The 20,951-nt window shown below is 37.6% G+C and overlaps 1 protein-coding gene and 1 pseudogene across 8 annotated transcripts in view; one reads left to right on the top strand and one right to left on the bottom strand.

Moving 5' to 3' along the window:
- Positions 1 to 11,394: 11,394 nt before the first annotated feature.
- The window catches only part of BACH1 (BTB domain and CNC homolog 1), a 92,869-nt gene continuing 83,312 nt past the window's right edge, over positions 11,395 to 20,951 (bottom strand). For all 8 annotated transcript variants that reach the window (XM_077118804.1, XM_077118802.1, XM_077118799.1 and 5 more), the window contains one exon: positions 11,395 to 14,950. In XM_077118804.1, the coding sequence (XP_076974919.1) occupies positions 14,492 to 14,950 (459 nt within the window). In that variant the 3' untranslated portion in view covers positions 11,395 to 14,491. The remainder of the gene's footprint in view (positions 14,951 to 20,951) is intronic.
- LOC143648577 (UDP-N-acetylglucosamine transporter pseudogene) lies at positions 19,529 to 20,447 on the top strand (annotated as a pseudogene).

Here is a 20,951-nt window from a genome sequence, read left to right as displayed (position 1 = left end):
GGATCAGATATTACTGGGGGAACCACTGTCACAGAACTTGGATCCTTAAACAATGGTAATAAGCAGATCCCAGGTTGGAAGAAGCCAAGTGGCAGCAATTAATCACCAAAACAAGGTGGGTGTGGCTACCATGTGGACAGCGGATGCAAAGTAGTTATCAAAATAGTCTGACTCACAAAGACCTGTGATATTGGCTAGTAGATCAGGGGTTATTTGAAGTAAAATACATGGGCAATCTACTAAATTCATACTTGCTGTATAAGCAGAACAAGTCTAGGTCAAGTGTACAAATGTCTAACTTGAATGACAAAAAGAGAGAGTCATGGCCCCTTAATCAATTCCTAGACTTGGGACAGTTTAAAGACCCAAAGCCCCTTGAATGCAGGGAAGGGTGGGTCCCCTTGGGGAAGGAACTTGTTACACTGCCAAAAATTTATACTGTTAATCTTATTCCCAGCCTTCCTCAAAGATACCTATGGCCTTTTACCAGTGTAACTGTGCACTGGGGAGAAGGAAATGATAAGACATTTAAGGGATTTTTAGACACTGACTCAATAGCAAATGCTATTTTCTCAATTGCTATTAGTAAAGACCTCCAGAAACAGTTTGCTGTCAGCTGGCAAAACCAGCAAGACACCTTCACTCTCCTACATGAGGAGTATACCAACTCTCCAGACAGCTACCTAATGGCTACTTCCATCAGAAAAGCAGTAATGTTTTGTTCTAATTGGAATAGGCACGCATTATGGTATGGACTTGCCTTCTTGCATGCAATTCTTCTGCCAAAACTACCATCCATGTACTTACAGAACATCTCATCCTCTGTCATGGTATTTCACACAGCATTGCTTCCCCACTTCACAGCAAATGAGCATGGAATGGGCACATACCCAAGGAATTCACTGGTCTTAACCATATTCTCCATCACCCTGAAGCAGATGGATTGATAGAACAGTGGAATGGCCTTTTGTAGACTCAATTATAGTTCTAACTAGGTGGCAATACCTTGCAGGGCTGGGGTATTGTTCTCCAGGAGGCTGTGTATGCTCTAAATCAGCACCCTCTCTATGGTGCGCCTTCTCCCATACCAAGATTCATGGATCCAGGAATTAGGGGCTGTAAATTAATACCCCTAGTGATCCACTAGAAAAATTTTGCTTCCTGTACCTGCAAACCTCAAGATCTTCTGGTCTACAGATCTTAGTTCCAAAAGTAGATGTGCTTCCACCAGGAGATACAATGATAGCATCGAATTAGAAATTAAGACTGCCACCTGACTACTTTGAGGTCCTCATGCCTCTGAATCAACAGGCAAAGAAGGGAATTACTGTATTGGCTTGGGTGATTGATCTTGACTATTAAGGGGAAATAGAACTGCAACTATAAAATGGAGTTAGAGAAGAGTTTTCTGGGGATACAGGAGATGCCGTAGGGTATCTCTTAGTACTACCATGCCCAGTGAATAAAGTCAATGGAAAACTGCAACAACCCAACCCAGGCAGGACAACCAATGGCCCAGAAACTTCAGGAATGAAGGTTTAGGTCACCTTACAGGGAAAAGACCCAATGGCCAGCTGAGGTGCTTGCTGAAGGTAAAGGAATATGAAATGGATAGTAGAAGAAGGTATTTTAAAATATGAGCTATGACCACATGCTCAGTTATGTGGACTACAACAGTTATGAATATTTTCTTCTTGTTTTGTTATGAGTATATGTACTTAAAGAAAATATATCTGTTTTCTTCCTTATCTTATCCCCTTATTATATGACATAAATAGTCATAAGTTGTTGTATTCAATGTTGTAGTATTTAAGTTATAGGATATCAAGTTTAAGAGGGACTATTACCCAAGGACTTGTACCCTATTCTGGGGAGAGTTACTGTATTTCCAGCTGTATGCACGACAGTTAAGTATTGTTAGGTGAAAAATGATTTATTGTTTTCATTTTGAGATTGGGTATGGTTTTAAAAGATGTGCATGGCTGCCAAGTTGACAAGGGTTGAACTGTTGATGGTTAAATTCATGTACCAACTTGCCCAGGTTTTTGTGTCCAGTTGTTTGGTCAGGCAAACACAGACCTGATTGTTACTGTGAAGACATTTTGTTGACTTGAATCATCTGTAAATTGATTGCATCTATGGCTGATTACATCTACAATCAACTGAAGAGATTGCCTTCCACAATAGAGATATCTCATCCAATCAGTTGAAGACTTTAAAAAGAGAAGTGATTTTAGCAGTCAGAAGAGAGAATTTTCAACTCTCCTTCAGCCACCAGCTTCTCCTGGGAAATTCATTGAATACCTTCTTCAGAGTTCCCAGCTTCATCAGAGTTCCCATAGAAGCCTGCCTTATGGAATTTGGACTTGTCCATCCCCACAGTCACGTGAGACAATTCTTATAAAGATCTCATAATATTTACAGATATCTCCTGTTGGTGCTGTTTCCCTAGAGAACCCTGACTAATAAATACATGGCCTTTCAAAACCCTTCTCACAAAGCATAAGAAGGGAATAGAGCCAGCACTACAACAACTTTTTCTAAAGAATTTTTCTATCTCCTCCCACAAATTCTTCTCAGCTTCGTTAACCTCTTTTGTACGCTGGAGTTCGGTAGTCAGCTGATTCCCAAACCAGTTCTTGGCAGCTTCCTTTCAATAGGGGTGATGGAGGTGAACTTTAACAAGTTGGAGGAACAACAGAGGGGAGATCTCTCTCAGTGAAAGGTAAAAAAAGAAGGGGATTGTATGAAGTGTAATTATTGGGAAAAAAAGTATTGAAGCCTGGTTAAAAGAGAAGGAAAACAGTTGATGTGGTGGGAGAAGTGGAGAAACATGACCTGATCAGATTTTATGTCTTTCTCTTTCCTTTGTGTAGAAAGGAATATAAGGGGATGTGCACAGACTAGTTAATAGACATCTCAGGGACTCAGTGGAGAGATGGACATGGCTTGGATGAGAGTAGTCGTATCATATATGGAGACCACTTGATGGATTAAAGGTATGTTTTGGTGGTAGAGCAAACAAGCAATATTGGTACATTGCATGTGAGAACTGAAGCAAAGGGATAAATGGGGGTTGATTGCAAGGATTTTTTGTCTCAAGCAATGGGGTGGATAATCGCGTAATTTACTGAAAGGAAAACAACTGGAAAGGAAGCAGGATTTGAGCCAAGCAAGAGGAATTAAGTCTATTTTGGATAAATTGTTGGATATGCTTATTAAACATCCAAGTAGAGATATCAAGTGGGCAGTTGGAGTCTAGAGTTCGGATATTCCAATTACTTATTGAGAGGTACCAAACCATTCCCAAAACTTAGTAGCATAAATCACAGCAATTTTTCTACTGCCCATGAATACAGAGTTTCAAGGATAAGGATGACTTGTCTCTCTGTTCCACGATGTCTGAGACCACATGGAGGAGGTTAACAGAATCCAGAAGAGAAAGGAGAGGATGTCACTATGTGATGGGAAAGCCAAGGAACTAAAGGATTACTGGTCCACCAGAGCACTACAGATACCGGGAGGAAGCAAGATTGTCAGCCTCAGAAACCATAAAACAATAATTCCTGTCACTTAAGCCAACCACTGTGTGGCATCTGTCTGTCATATAGTCAGGAAACTATGATGGTCACTATATAAAATATCAACATTCTCTTTATGAACTCTGTCTTACCATTTGGTTCTTAAATTGTAAAACTATTATAGCTCTAATTTTATAATAGTCTGAATTTTGTAGAAAAATTCTATTTCCCTTACCAAAGTAAAACTTTGATGTCATAGACATCTTTGAATTTTACAAATTTTAAAGCCCATAGCATGATTTTATTTAAAAAATAGGCAAATCCTGGAACAATTTCTATCTCCTCACTAATAAGTGCAGTTGCTATTTCACTGATCAAAGTTTTTCTTTTTATTTTTTTATCAATGTGCTCATGAATGAAATCCCAAAGCATCCATGAAATCTCAGAATAAAAGCCCCAGTGTTCATTTCTTATATCTAAAAGACTCTTAATAAAGGTATACTATCCTCATTGAAAAAAATAAAAAACTTGAAATATCCACATGTTGCTATTAGTTACTGTGTTAGATGGCACCATTCTATGTAAGAAGACTAAAACCTATTGCACCAATTGAGCCTTGTGATAGAAGCTTTCCCATGTATTGTTTCATTTAATCCTTACAATACCCATGTAAGATTGGTATTTTTCTCATTTTTTACATATAACTAAAGCCAAAAATAATTTGCAATATTTAATCAACTAAAACTTACTTCACTTCTTTTCTGTTCTTTATTCACAGGTCATCTTCTCAGTGAGACATTCCATTACCACCCTATTTAAAATTGCAACTCCTGGACAATTTCCTATACTCCCTCCCTGCTTGTTTGTTTTTTCTTATGTTTCACCATCTAATAGAGCATAGGCTTTATGATTTTGTTTATTGCCCATGATTCCCACTAGAATGTAAACTCAGCGAGGGAAAAGTGTTTTGTCTCTTTCTCTAATGTATCCCCAGCACCCAGAACAGTGTATGACACCCCCTGGGGCTTTGATTAGATTCTCACTCAATGAATGAACAAGTTTCCTTCTAGATGGGGTAGCATCTCCATGAAATGCTCTTTCTGTGCATTTCAGTACTGTGTAAGTGAGAATCTAATCACTTATAAGTGAGAACGGTCTAGAGAGGACCTTGAGAACTGAGACTTGGGAGGGCTGAAATGCTCCAAAGAGCCCAAAGAGAAGAATGTGGGATCTCTGGAAACAATCAGAGAGCCAAAGGGAAGAGAGAAAAGTGAGTGAAATGACACTGGGCTGAAATACAGCATGACATTGGGTGGCCTTTGACAATACCCAATGGGAGTGGAAGTGGGAAGATTTTAAAAGGGTTATCTAACAGTGTTGGCTTTGAAGCTTTTTCTGTATTGCTGTTATGCAAATACAATATTTCCCAAATTTCCAAGAAAATTTACTCTATTCATAAAGTTTGGTGCCACGGGTATATGAATGATTTTTTTATTGTTTTGAGGAACTAGGAGTGGTTGTATTTAATATTTAATATTTCCATCAACAAAGTAAAAACAGATAAATTAACAGTACAAAACAACAGATAAATTGAAATAATTTGATGGAAGCAGGCACCTTAGATGGGGTACCCATGATGCGCTAAGTCAGCCATCCCGCTAAAATCCGCATTCACATTCCAGAACCTCCCCCAAACTGAGGAGAGGATTCAATAATGTGTTGAATTGTTAATTTGGATTTTCACAGGGTGTGAATGGAAATTTGGGTCAATCTTACTTTGGTCTCAAGGGTCAGAAGACCAAATATTGGAAACATACAGATAAGGAAACTAAAGTCTGAGAGAAAATAACGTAATTTTCCTATGATTATACAATGATTATTTGGCTAAAAACAGGCTTCAAAACCAGACCTGTCTTAACTGTAGGTTTGTGCTTTTTCCGTACAGTCCCCTTACTGAAAGGGCTCAGATTTGTGCTTGAGTCACTGCTGAAATTTATTCAATTCCATTTGTTCTTAAGTGCATACTTTTATTTTAAGCATGCTTGCAGCTATCTGCTCTCCTCCCAGACCCCAGGAAACACACAAGACCAGTCTATTAAGTGCTCCTAACTAGAAATATTCTCCTCCTCTCATCTTCACAGCTGAATCTCCTGATTTTTTATGTGCACCAATCCTCATTACTCTAAATTTCAAATCTGATGCTTTATTCTAAATTAAACCACTCTCCCAGATGCCACTCACTTATCTGTTTAGCCAAAACAGAACTTTCTGAGCAGATACACAAACTGTTAGGAATGGTACAAAAGAGTTCTTGAACAATTCGATTTTGCCAATCTTCCATAGCCCCTGAAACAGGATCCCTGAAATGTCATATGCTGGGTGTTGAGCTCTTCTAAAAACCAGATAAAAAGCTCAGACAAAATCAAAATATGGTATTTAAAGAAAATGGAGTGGGGAAACTCTTCAGAAAAATTGCTTTTTTACCATTAAACAGTAGTCCTAGACCCAATATTTAAAGCTATCATTTAACCCAAAGCAAGCAAAACATAAATGTGCTTATTTGGCAAAGAAAGATTCTTTAAGATTAATATCTGAAAGCAAAAAGACTGTGAGTTTCTGAGACAAATTGAAGAGGTATTATTTTAAAAGGATTAAATTATAATGGCTATTTTCATATTTAATAGTGCTTTGGATGTTATTAAAAGGACTTCCTTGCAATAGATTAATATCGTATCAGAAATCTGTATATCAAGACAGTATCCCTAGGTCTAGTGGCCTGAAACAAGGAAATTAAATGTTTAGGAAACAGCTGACTTTCTGGACAGTGACTAAATGCAAATTAAAAGAGGAGAAGGAAACTGTCAGCTGACAAGATGGCTATTTTTAAATGAAAAAAAAAAGCACTGTACTCAATTTTTTATATCCATTAGTTTTTTAATCTACACTTCAAGAACAATGAAGATAATATTAGTGAGGGAATGGAAAAAGAAGTACTTGTGGTTCAGCACAGGGTAGTACTTTGTTTTCAAACCTGAGCCAGGTAGGCAGAGTGGGAGTGAATTCACGACTCTCCTGGGGTCTGCCCCTCTTCTCAGTATCCTGCTGTTTCTTTCCTTGCAAATGTGTCAGAGCCCCACCCTCGCTGTCTCCACACAGTCTCCTTGACCTCCGTCTGGCTTCTGGATCTTTTTTACTCACTCAGTCCCTGGAGAGTGAAGTGACCTAGCTGATTGTTAAATCGGTTGTTCTTGGCTTAGCACTTCCTCTTGGGCTGTGTCTGTCTCCAAACAGCCCGAGTTGCACTCTGCCCCTCCATGCCTCCTGCTGCTGAGAGTTGAGGCAGTGTAGGAGGTGCTAGGCTGCTTAGATGAAAATCTCTCTTCATGGAAAGCAGAAGTCAGGAAAAGTTCCTTCCCTCTAACAACAGGAAATAAACTGATAGGGTGAGATTGCCTAATTCTGGAGTTCACATTAGACACACCACTCTATGCTACATCTTCAACATTTCCTTATCAGTTATTGAGGTTATCTTTTGGTTTTCCACCTACCATTGCTTTGTTTTATTTCTCTATTCTCAGAACCCAGAGAAAAAGGGATGCTTCTTTGGAAACCCAACATTTGGTGCATTGGTTATAAACACTGAAAAATCAAAATCAGAAGAGGAATTGGGGAGTAAAGCATATGTGTGCCCTGCGTCCTGTTCAAAAATTAACTCAAAAAGAATCAAAGGCCTAAATATAAAGACCACTGCCATAAAAATCCTAGAAGAAAATATAAGGAAACATCTTCAAGATCTAGTAATTGGTGGTAGTGTCTTAGACTTTAGAACCAAAGTACAAGCAATGTAAGAAAAATTAGAGAAATGGCAACTCCTCAAAATCGGACACTTCAGTGGTTCAAAGGACTTTATCAAAAGGATGAAAAGGCAACCAACTCAAAGGTAGAAAATATTTGGAAATCACATATTTGATAAGGGTTTGATACATAGTATATATAAAGATATCCTGCAACTCAACAATAAAAAAAACAAACAACCCAATTTTAAAAATGGGCAAAGGACATGAATAGACGTTTCTCCAAAAAGGAAATACAGATGGCTAAGAATCACATGAAGAGATGCTCTGCTTCACTAGCTATTAGAGAGATGCAAATCAAAATTACAATGAGATATTATCTCACACCTATTAGAATGGCCGCTATTAAATAGACAGGCAACTCCAAGTGTTGGAGAGGATGTGGAAAAATCAGTTCACTTATTCACTGCTGGTGGGAATGTAAAATGGTAGTCACTGTGGAGGACATCTTGGCAGTCCTCAGGAAGCTAAGTATAGAATTGTCTTACGACTCACAATCTCGCTACTCAGGATATACTGGGAAATTCTGAACACCAACGTTCATAGCGGCATTATTCACAATTGCCAAAAGATAGGAACAACCCGTGTCCATCAACAGATGAATGGATAAACAAAATGTGATCTAGATATATGATATACATACAATGGAATTTTATTCAGCAGTAATATATGATGAAAGAGAAAGAGATTTATAATAAGAATTGACTATGGGGATTGACAAATCCAACCACCATAAGGTAGGCCACAAGCTGGAAACTAAAATGGATTAAGTTAAATTCCCCAGGGAAAACTGGCTGCTGAAGTAGAATAGAAATTCTTTTCTAAAATCCTCAATTCTGCCTTTTAAGATCTCAGCTGATTAGATAAGGTGATTTTTCACATTTCTGAAGAGATTTTTTTGTTGATTATAGATGCAATCAGCTGATTATAGATGCAAATCTACCCATGAAATACCCTCACAGTAACAATCAGCCAGCTCTCTTGACCAAACAACTGGACACTATGACCTAGCCAAGTTGACAGGAGAACTTGACCTGCAGACACTCAGGGGTATCCAAGGGAAGGAAAGTGGAAGGAGAAAATCCTTGTATCAGCTTCCCCCTAAAGCCTGTCAATGCCTATGTTCTGGATCTTGAATATACTATCTGTGATCTTAAACTCAGCAGAAATCTCCCCACAAGGTGTCTCCCTCCCCTCCCCAAATTTGGTGGACTGTAAGAGGACTTAGAAAATGGGCACAATGAGACAAAATTAAATAATAGTCAATAGGCATGTGGGTTTCCTCTTCAACATCAGGAGCCCACCAGCCTTTCAAGCAAATGTCCTCAGCAGGGGCAGGCAGCCTCAAGGTGCCACTGCAGCAGTTTATAGAAGCAGAGATTAGATTACAGGGAAGAAAGATTTTACAGGCCTTTTTGGCCTCACTGGAAAGAATATGTTCTGATTTTCAACTGTTTTCAAGGCAGCTAAACTTCAACGCACTACAGAGGGCTAGCCTGGGTCTAGCATTTAATTGATAAGAGGCAGAGCTAGATTAGTGGCTCCAATTTCCATTCTGCGTTCAGAACCAAGGAAGGAACAGAGAGACTGGGCTTGGAGCCACATGGCTTGTCCATAGTTGGCTCTCGATTTTTTAAGTCCACATAAAGTAGAAGTCATCTCTAGATCTAAACATTTTATTGCAAGAGACGGACCAAATATTCCTGTGGCCCAGGTCTGTAAATGCCTGAACACAGGAATGTAGACCTGACCCACTCCCAGCTTAATCGCCCTGGTGCCAGAAATACCTTGTTTGAAGGAAAAAGGTAAATTAAGACATTATGAAGAATCTTTCCAATTAAATTTGAGATCGAAGGTTGTGAATTCCAGACAATCAGCAATCTGGGAAGCTGAAATGGATGTTTCTCTTTTTTGAGATACCACTTAGTTGCTACTGTGGTCTTTGGCAGCACTGAGGACTGGATTCTGGGAACATAATTGTGTCTGGGATAACTGCTGTGGTGGCTGGGGACTGGTTTGTTTTGAAACGGTGTGGGTGTGGAGTCAGTGCTGTGATAATTTAGTGATAACTCTTCAGACTATGTAAAAGTAAGCATATCCTAGACCCTGCCTTGAACCTAGTCCTTCTGGGAGCCTGAAGGAACTATCGTCCCCTGAGAAAGTCCCAGCTACAGCTTCTGGAAGAAACTCAACCCCACCAGGCGTCGATAACTCTTTTGGCTAAGAATGTTCCAAATCAGAAAATTGGGAGTATAGTTTTTTGGTTTATTTTTACTTAAAAATTGTGTACTTTGAATTTGTGAGGGCAAGAAAATTTTACTTAGCTACTTAATTCCCTTGGATTTTTGTGTCTTTGGATATTAACTTCCCACAGCACTTAGTCTTGGAACTGTTGTTTCTCCTAAAAGTTATATAATGGGAGGTAATTTATATTCAAATTTGGGGTAACATTACGTTTGAGGTAATATTAGGACTATCTTTTGTGCATTCTCTTATGGGAATCTTCTCGTTGAAATTCTAAGTACACTTGGCCCACCTCATCCTCCTACTCCCAGGACTTGCCCACTTGTGAGACAGCATATTTTCCTACTCCTCCAGGTAGGTACTCTGTTCTTTTGAGGTGGGCTGGGGTGATTAGGTAGATAAATCTGCATCATTCCAGAGTTCACTTTTAGGAAATTTTCTGGCTAAACAGCTAGAAAACCACATCCTCCAACTTGGCCTCTATCAGCAATGTAGACCTTTCATTTCGTAAAGGATTTGAAAGTCAGGTGAGGGGAAAGAGAGTGCTATTTATAGGGGACCCTCAGAAGACTGAACTCTACTACTTACACCTCTGTTGTTATAGCTGTTATGCTCTGACTCCAGGCCTTCAATGATTCAGACGAACATGCAGGACGCTGGGCAAGTTGCTGGCGTTGCAGTGATAACAGGACACTCACAGGGTGGTCCTGCCTCATGGAACTTAGTCTACGTTGTGCCTTGTCCCCCCACTAAAACACACCCACCCTTAATTCCTGTAACAAATCATGCTGACCTGAGCTGGGATCCTCCTCTCCCCAGAGACCACGCCCTTAGCAATTCAGATTAAAATCTTTCAAAGCCTGGTGAAATTGCATGTTTCTTACTCCCTCTCCTTTGAACTCTTGTGCAAAGGACAAACTCTTGTAGTTTTCACACTGCCTCATCATAATTGAGCATGTTCTTACACGTGGTCTTGATTCCATTGCCAGTCTATTCAGAGTTTCTCAACCTCGGTATGACAGACACTTTGGGTGGACAACGCTGTTGTGGGGGCTACGCTGTGCATTGTAGGGCCTTTGGCAGCATCCCTGGTCTGTACCCAGTAGAAGCCACATCCTATATCCTGCCCACCCTGTTTGTCTCCAGGCATTGCCTAATGACCCCTAGGTGGCAAAATAACTCCCAAATGAGAATCATTATTAGTACACCAGAAAAGTGAGGACGAAGATCATGCTATGGATTGCAAAGAGCTCTCTCAGAAACTGAATAGAGGCCTGGTTAGAAAGTGAATGTAACATAGTAGCGCTCATTCAACAGATAACATTTTAAAAATTAATGACTAATATAGTACCTATTAAAACATTCCTGCATCTCTATGTGAAGACTGAAATTAAATCAGAAGGCTGAAAATCTGTGCTTTCTTAAATGGACGAGTGCTGGGCATGATAATCAATGAATGAATGATTCCCTCATACATATACTATGATCACACTCATTAAACTAAAAGCAGGTCATTCACAAGAGAAAATGAGAATGGATGTGCAACTCTATTCAATGAGGAGTAATCTTAGAGAATTTTATTTAACTGTCAATTTTTCACCAACATCTAACATAGTTTTGCTACATTTGAGTAAGCACATTAGGAAAAAAATTTTAATTTAATATTATGAAAGTATTCTTTTTGTGAAGCATGGTCCTAGGACATGGATATAACAGGTTACTGGTTTTATTGCATTGTTAGAAAATCATGGTATGAAAGATACAAAAAACCAATGGATGTTATTATTTTTCTTTATTTTATGATCATAATGCCATTTTACCATTATGGCTTTAAATTTTCATTTTGCCCAACAAGTTTCAAAGTATAGTTTATTACATGCCTTAATAAAACATTTAAAATATTTACAAATTCAAAATAGACGTTTCATAACTGAAAAATGTTCACCTGAGAATTCATTATAACATTGCCATTTGATTGATTCTTTTTTCCCAAGTTGTTAATGTGGCTGAGTGTCCACATGCAACCTGCATTGTCTATTGCATTAAATATATTTAATTGCTTATTTGCAAACTGGTTAAGGGTTAAGCTATAGTAAATTATGAAATTTACAGATGGAGAACGGAGATTATATCCACATTGGTTTTGGATGTAGCAATTTAACAAATTATTATTTGCCACAGCTATAGAATTTAAATAAGGGGGAAAATATATTTAAAGGTAATGTTATTTTACTGAGTTAGACAATAACAGCTTTTTAAAAATCATCAAGCATTGAGAAGGCCAGTTCATAAAATAAGGAACAATGATCATGTAAATATGCAATGTACAAACTGAAAATAGTCTTCTCAAAATTTTGCATGAAGGAAAAGGTATACACTGTATACCCAAAATCCTGTCATTTGTCTTTGGCAGCCCCAAAAGAAAATATCAACTGGAAACAAATTTTCTTAGAAAAAACTTCCTTAGAAGTTAATGTTAAAGTAGGCAGAAATGTGTAATGCTATGCAATATATAGAAAACTTCCCACCTTATGGCCAAAAGACAAAGATAAAATATTTTCTCTCTCTGTCCATCTGTATTACAACTTGAAAAGCATGTGGGTATGAGGTAGTGTAGTTACTTGTATTACACATGCTGGCTATTAAAAGTAATGCTGTATTTTAAGAAATATTACACTTGGCCAATAATCAGAATATCATTAAAACAAATCCCTTTAATACTAAACTGTTTATAGATGGAGAGAAATTTAAACCAAGTGCCTTAAAATTATACTTAAACTCTAGAGACACCTAGGTTTCATCATAAAATAGTAAGTAACCTTTCCAAGCAGATTTTTACAGCAAAAAATTATTTGACATCTGCACATACATAAACTGATATGACAAACAGTTGAGTGTACAATGAGGTAGGAAATTAAGGATTCCATTGGCTTGTGTAGATTTTACATTTTGTAAACCAGAAAAGTTTTTATATTATTTTATATTGTGAAGCTGGAAAATCAAAATTAAAACTATCAGAGAAATAGCTACATGGGGATATTTATATACAATTCTTTTATAGTATGATACACATTTACCATAGAATTATCCATTCTCCCTGACAAATTATTGAGTGTATTTATGAAAATCTCTAGAAAATAAAAAAGCTCAACTAGTTTCCTCTTAGCACAACTAAGTCAATAACAGAGATAACATACAAACCACTAAAAATATACTAGAAATATCCTTCCCTCCAAAGCTCTTCCCCACCCATCAAAAAGGTTAATGTTTGACAAATAACTCTGAAATACTAAGACTGGTCCCAATGTACTCTCATGGCAAATGTCTAGCTGTTTCAGACTCATTCACACATGGCGGGTTGATACCTCTCACTTTGGCCACACAGAGCCCCCTAGACCCAGGATGTAGTCTATAGAAGTGCCTCTTTCAGATGTCCAATCTTGGTGAAATGAAGTACTTTCTAATTCAAAGGCTACTTCTTTTGAACCTTTAAAACTGGGTTCTGTAAATGTTTCTGTGAGTATGTATATAGGATTTTTTTTTAAATAGTTGAGAAGTTCCATAGCTGTTTTTTTTGTTTTTGTTTTTTTTTTTGTCTATAACACCAAAACAGCGAAGAGCCACACTGCAGGATGTTCTGGGGTAGGTGCTCAGATTACAGAAACTACATTTTGTTACAGGATTGGATAAACATGAAGACTGATTTAAAAACGACCAAGTCAAAACAATTTTTGTGCCCTTATACCACATCAGATTGGGGGAAGGGAGCAAAGATTAAATCTAATTTACAAATTCAAATCCACAATGGAACAAGATCTTCTTTTCCTCATATTTCATCCAATTTCACAAACCTGTGAAAGTGTAAAGACATCTTTACCTACAGTAATGTTTTTCACCAGTAAACCACGGGACTTCAAAATTGGATGAAAATAATGAATGAACTTCCAGCAAATGTAAGCAATTTTCTTTCCCCTGATGTCTGGTTTTCTTGCATCGGTGGAACAATAAAGAGCCTCGTATTTTGGAAAGTGCTCCAGGATTCTAGGAAGGCTAAGATGAGACAATGCATTTACTCGTGGCCCTGTATCCCGAGTCCTTTCTTCTTCCAAAGGGCAACAATGTCAGGAAACGGAAAGCTTATGATGGAACCAGACGTGGTAGAGGGAAAAGTAAAGAAGGACAATACTACTTATCTACTGTGCAGGCAGAATTTCTAAATTTCTAAAGTTGATAGAAGGAGCAGACGCTTCCATCTTAGACCAACCACCCATTCCCAATGTAGTTTAAAAGTCACAACGAAGCCCAACCAACCTCAGGTTTTAGGAGAAGCTGAAGAGTAAAGCTCGAGTTTCAAGCAAGATGATGCTTTTGCTTTTCACACTGCAGTTTTATACAAATATTCCCAGTGGCCAACACCTGACTCTCAGAACAGAACTCTATCAGCATTGCTCAAGGAAGATAACCTTTAAAACCAGGATATTGCAAAAAAGATCAGACTACTAACGTTCTGCAGGCTAATTCTTTAGTAGGAACTATCTGCAGATGTGGCAGGCTGATGTGTTACAGTTTACTCTCATATTTAATTTGTATACTGGGAGGAGTTATTACTAACAATTATTCTTCTTTAAAACATAAGTATTAGTGGTTTACCACATTTTCACGTGATTCTTTAGTATCCAGGAGATAAATAAATAATTTCTTGTGAAAATCAGAGTTGACTTATGAGAAATTCTGTTAACAACAAAGTACTGGTTAGAAAAACAAACAAACAAAACGCAATATCCTTAAGAGACAGACGATTGCATTGGGCTTTGAAGACAATGCCAGAACTTCAGTAGAAAATCAGGTGGCTTGAAGAGAGCGAATGCAAGTTTATTCATCAGTAGTACATTTATCAGTCATCTGCTGACAGAAATCTGAGATCCCGCCACTCTGACGACACTGTTCCACGAGCCCAACTTGCTCAGAGGCGGCAGTGGGGGTCTGATGAGCCTCCTGGCCGCGCTCATAGTCACACCTGCCATTTCCTCTCCCACTGGGATAGCAAGGGCTCTGGTCACCGGTGGGCAGCACAGCTGGAAGTGCATCTGGTAAGCTAAAAATTGATGGTAATGCTAGTTCGCCATCAGGAGTACATTTTTCTTTTTCGGAAATTAAAAATGAAAGTGGGCAATCCGAGGCTGAATATTTGGCGAGGATCTGTATTTGTTCTTGACTTAGAGCTGCTTCTTTACAGACTTGCTGGCAAAGTCCAGTCAGGTTCTGCTTTGTCTCACCCAGAGTTGACAAAATGTGATCTCTCTCCTTCAGCAAGCTCTCCTTCTCATTTTGCTATGAAGGGGGCAGAGAAAGAGAGCACAATGACTTGTGTTTATTTGCTCAGCACCCAATCAGCATTTCTAACCTATTCAAACGTTCACATCTACAGCATTTTCTCATTAAGTAAGATCAAACAGAATTTTTTCTTTTCAATTCTATTTAAACACATAGTAAGTACACCACAAATCCACAGCCCTCATCCAAAACCTCTGTACTAGACTGCATCTTGGAATTTAGAAATACTCAGACTTTTAGAAAGATAACGTGGGTGCACACATAATCCCCCTAGCAGGGTCTGGGCCAGCACCTCACAATCAAACACCTCTGCATTGCTGTGCAAATACGTATTAAAAATATCAAATAATGCACAAAGATAAGTGAAGACTCTAAGCAGTCTAATGTTAGTTTAGATCAGGTTTTTTTGGCCAAAAGAGTTGGTGGCAACCTTATCCAGTTTTCAGAGCTTTTTGGATTCAGGGAAGGCAGATAAAGGAATGCAGATTTAAGATTTTAGAAAGAATTACAAAAAGTATTCCTACAAAACTGTGTGTTAATCCAATTTTACTGGTAATTTGTTTCTAACTATTTTAAGGCTATCTAATATTTTGAGAAACATGCTACAAAGTACCAAATTTTTTATTATAAAATATTCCCCAATTTATTTAACTTTTATGCAATGATTTTTGCAGGGAGAAAAATAGGTGTATGTCAAGACAGGGTGTGTGTGTGTGTGTGTGTGTGTGTGTGTGCGCTCACCAAATGTCTGTCAATTAGTAGACTCTTGAAAAGATTTGGGTCTGAGTGGTTATGCTATATTTACTTAAGAAGGAAGATCACTGTTCAGCAGGTACATTTTTCTTACAGAAAATTTGCCAGTTGTTATTCTAAAAAATGAGCCTGCAGGTGCCTAGAACAGTGTACTTGTCCAAAGAAGGAACACATTAATACAATCAGCACCCACTTGTTTTCATGGCCTCTCAGAAGCCAATTCAAATGAGAACAGAAACAAAGCTTTTAGAAGAAAAGTAAGAAATATCTTTCCCTCAGGAACAATATTCAATCATGGATGCACCGATCAAAGTTGAGATGATGCTCTGTTCTAAATAGCAATAGACAAAATTGCAACTGCTGATTCATCTTTGCAATTAAATCTTGTTAAATATTTGAGCCTCCTTCCAGAATTTAGTAACCACTGCTTAACTTACAGATACTATGAAGATGACAAATATTTTAGAACTTCTGCATTTTTATATAAACATCCATATGATCTTTAAATATTCTCACTACTCTCTCACCACCAAAAATGAGATGTCATTATTATGTCCTTTAAATATGTACCACGCAAGACAGCTTGATTCGCTACAATAGTTAAAACCAGTAGGTACAGCCCTGGAACTCTAATAGGAATAATTCTATAAATTAAATGCTACCATCTGTACCTCTGCACTTGGTAACATAACTACTACAAGCTAAAGTTCCAAGCAGTTAGCTGATTTTTCCATTTCACTCTTATTTTTAAAAACAAACGTACTATGATAGCAATCAGTTTAATAAATGGTAGTTAAATAAATAAAAATAATTCAGCTTAATTATTTCATTGTATCATTACTAAAAGATACTTTCCAAATATACTCACTAGCATTGTCCTGCTACCTATTTCTGCAATAAATTTTATTTTTTTTATTTCTGCAATAAATATTGCATAAGTCGTAAGTTTGAAGTGCTATGGCTTTACTCACAGAAGTTATAAAAATGAATAAAATTAGTGTTCTGGCACCATTCTGCAATTTCTGCCAACACTACCACTTACACTGAAATCCAGATTTTCAACTGCTAGCATACAATATCCATTCAAATAAAATTAAAAAACATATTTATATATATACATATACATATATATCTATATCTCACCCAATAAAGACAAGTAGAAGAATTTGGCACTGGAAGGGTCAGATGACAGTGACAATTTATACCACAATTTATTTCCACCTTAGTGGAAATGGTCACTAAGAGTTCCTTACAATTTAAAACCTCTTAACGGTGAAGTTAAGAGAAAGAGATGTACAAATGGCCCCTAAAAATATGAATTCAAATGCTCAATTTCATTCATACAAGAAATAAAAATGAAGGCTGCCATGAGATACCAATTCTCACCCAATCAGAATAGAAAAACTCCAGAAGCTGACAACAAACTCTTTGCTGAGGCTGTGGGGAAACAGACATTTGTCAACTGCTGGTGGGAAGGCGAAATAGTTCAAGACCATGGAGGAAATCCTTTAATACCTAATAAAATTACTGTCTTTACCCTTGATCAAATAATCATACTTCTAGTAATCTATCCTAAAGATCATTTTCCTTAAACATGTACAAAGTTACTCATTGTAGCATAACAATGTCCCCCCCTAAAAGAAAACAAGGCTCTTCAGAGAAACGCGTGATTCCAAATCTTGGGCCAGGAGAGATAGAAGGTGACTCCTTGTGACATGCTAGAAGGCACAGACTCAAAAATGGGGTCATGATAAAACAACACAGCAGAAGGCTTGAAAGCGCTCTCCTTTGCCAAATCTGAAAAAACGTCATCAAAAAGACAAATGACTATTATTGATTCTAACAAATCAAATTAAAAAAAACTTAATCCATGAGTCCACAGTGATACTAACAGGGGGCAGGAGGAAGGAGAAAGAGAAGGGAGGGAAAGTTCTTTATAAAGAAGAACGCCAGTCAATAATAAGGGCAGACAGTTTTAGAAAAAATACTATTTTGTAATCTCCATGGTAAAATCCATACTAGGGGACACGATATTCACAAACTACTTAAGAAACACTCCCAGTTTACTGAAAAATTAAAGGTGAAAACGTAACTTTGAAAATGAAGCAATCTGGCGATTCATACTTACCCAGGTAGGACCCCACCCACACTGTGTGCCTCTCCAGTGCGATGCAATAAGGACACAACACCACTGAAGAATGTTTAATCTCCATCTGAACTCAAACTCTCCCCATTTATATAAAATACAGGGAATGGAACAATGACTTAAATAACACCATAAGGAAATAGAAAAATATTAAAAGTAGGACGTTTTATAAGAAATCTGGACTCTTCAAAGTTATTGCCAGGGGAAAAAAATGGAGGACTTATTCTAGATTAAAAGACTAAAACGACATTAACAAACCACATTATGTGATTATGGACAGTTTGAAAAAAAAAAAAGAAGCATCTATGAAAAACTTTGGGAATGATTAGAGCAATTTAAATGTGGACTATATATAATATTGAGGATTTGCTTATTTTCTCAGGTGTGCAAGGTACCGATCGTCTGTGAAAATGTCTATTTTTAGGAGGTATATTGCTTAAGCATTTAGAGATGAAGTATCACAATGGGGTAACTTTCAAATGATGGGGAAAATAAAAAGAGAACATGACCCAGGAAAGACAATGAGACCAAGGGTTGAGAGACCAAGATGAGCCAACTGGGGTTAGAAAGAGGCAAAGACCTGAGAGAGAGAAAGAGAGACAAAGACCAACCAGGACAGGAAGTAGGCAGACAAGCTGGGCCGAGAGAGAGGGGCAAAAAGAGAGAAAGAGACCAAGACTGAGAGACAGAAAAAGTAAATATGGCAAAATGTCAATAATTGTTGAATCTAAATAGGAAGTTCATGGTTATTTATTGCACCATTCATTTAACTTTTCTAAAAACTTGAATCTTTTTAGGAAAAAAGGAGGGGAGAAGAGCAAATGTCAAGAAAATCTGAAAAACACACAAACCAGGCTTCCTACAAGACTATGAATATTTTATTAACAAAGACTATGTCTTACTCATCTTTGATTTCCTATACTTAGCATAACATTTAACATATGCTGACCAACAGATGCTTATAGAAACAACAGAGAATCACATTTCATTACAATCTAACCACTAATATTTATTGAGCACTAAAACATGTGCTGGGGAATGCAATGGTAGGATTTCTAGCCATGTGATTTCAAAGCCCTCTCTGGCCTCTGCTCTAATGGATTCAAAAGTTTAATGTGCCTAAGAATTAATTACCTGGGAAACTGTTATGCTTGTTCCATGGCCCCGCCCACAGACATGTGACAGGACCATGGAATGTGCATCTTTAAGGGCTCCCCCATATACCTTTGATGTTCACATAAATCAGAGTGATAGAGGGCAGATTACTGTAGGACCCTCCAGGGTGTACTGAGGGACAACAGTGAGTAGGAGGTGAGGCAGCCAGTAGAGTTTGCCTGATCATATAGAGAACAGCTCTATTTATGATATAATAATACAATCTTTGCCACAAAGTGCAAAACACTAAGCATGAAGGTCATTTGACTCCTATACGATCATAATGGATAAGGGTGAAACAAAACAGTGTCTGAGCACCTCAACAATGAGCTCAAGAGGTTTGTGAATATTCTGATCTCTGATCTTTTATTATAACTTGTCATCAATCACCAATAGCTGATACTTTCTAAGAGAAATACATTTTGGTAATTAAAAATGTTTTCTTTAAAAACTAAGGTTCCGGGAGGCGGCGGGAGTGGGCGGCTCAGCGGTCGCGGGGCACCCGGCGGGTTCGGCAGCCTGGGGCGCCGGGCGCAGCTGAGCGGCGGCCCCCAGTGCGTGCAGCCGGCCCAGCTGCTGGAAAGGCAAATGAAGATAAGAAAATGCCCACCAACCTAAAATATCTTTCCTTGGGAATTCTGGTCTTTCAGACTACCAGTTTGGTTCTAACAATGCGTTATTCTAGGACTTTAAAAGAGGAGGGACCTCGTTATCTATCTTCTACTGCAGTGGTTATTGCTGAACTTTTGAAGATAATGGCCTGCATTTTTCTAGTCTACAAAGATAGCAGTAGAATGTAGTCTAAGAGCACTGAATCGAATACTACATGATGAAATTCTTAATAAACCTATGGAAACGCTTAAACTTGCTATTTCATCAGGGATATATACGCTTCAGAATAATTTACTCTATGTGGCACTGTCAAATCTAGATGCAGCTACTTATCAGGTCACGTATCAGTTGAAAATTCTTACAACAGCATTATTTTCTGTGTCTATGCTTAGTAAAAAATTAGGTGTGTACCAGTGGCTCTCCCTAGTAATTTTGATGACAGGAGTTGCTTTTGTTCAGTGGCCCTCAGATTCTCAAGAACTTGATTCTAAGGAACTTTCAGCTGGCTCTCAATTTGTAGGACTCATGGCAGTTCTTACAGCATGTTTTTCAAGTGGCTTTGCTGGGGTTTACTTTGAGAAAATTTTAAAAGAAACCAAACAGTCCGTTTGGATAAGAAACATTCAGCTCGGTTTCTTTGGGAGTATATTTGGATTAATGGGTGTATACATTTATGATGGAGAATTGGTATCAAAGAATGGATTTTTTTCAGGGATATAATCGACTGACCTGGATAGTAGTTATTCTTCAGGCACTTGGAGGGCTTGTAATAGCTGCTGTTATTAAGTATGCAGACAATATTTTAAAAGGATTTGCAACTTCTTTATCCATAATATTATCAACACTGATATCCTATTTTTGGCTACAAGATTTTGTGCCAACCAGTGTATTCTTCCTTGGAGCCATCCTTGTAATAACAGCTACTTTCCTATATGGTTATGATCCTAAACCTACAGGAAATCCCACTAAAGCATAGCAGTATACTATCTTAAAAACTGGTTTTTCAAGATGGTGCACTGGAAATTGCAACATTAATCCTGCACAGAGGACTTCAAACAGATTATGTGAAGATATCATGCTGAATCTGATTATATTATTCAAATGGTTTGAAATAATAAAAATTTAAGGAAAAAATGTATATATATATATAATATATATATATATATATATATTATATATATATATATATAAAAATACCTATTGCAATTGAAATTAAAACTTGAAAGAATTTCCAGGGATTAGAAGACTTTAATTTCAGAAAACTTGAAATCTGTGCGTTTAAAAATACTTTACCTTTTTGATTGCTGCAGAAATGTCCTATGCACTCTTTGC

This window comes from Tamandua tetradactyla, chromosome 10, assembly GCF_023851605.1.
Source record: "Tamandua tetradactyla isolate mTamTet1 chromosome 10, mTamTet1.pri, whole genome shotgun sequence".
In the NCBI taxonomy this organism is placed as follows: domain Eukaryota; kingdom Metazoa; phylum Chordata; class Mammalia; order Pilosa; family Myrmecophagidae; genus Tamandua; species Tamandua tetradactyla.
The sequence above is the reverse complement of the archived record's forward strand: the minus strand, read 5'-3'. Positions and strand labels throughout refer to the sequence as shown.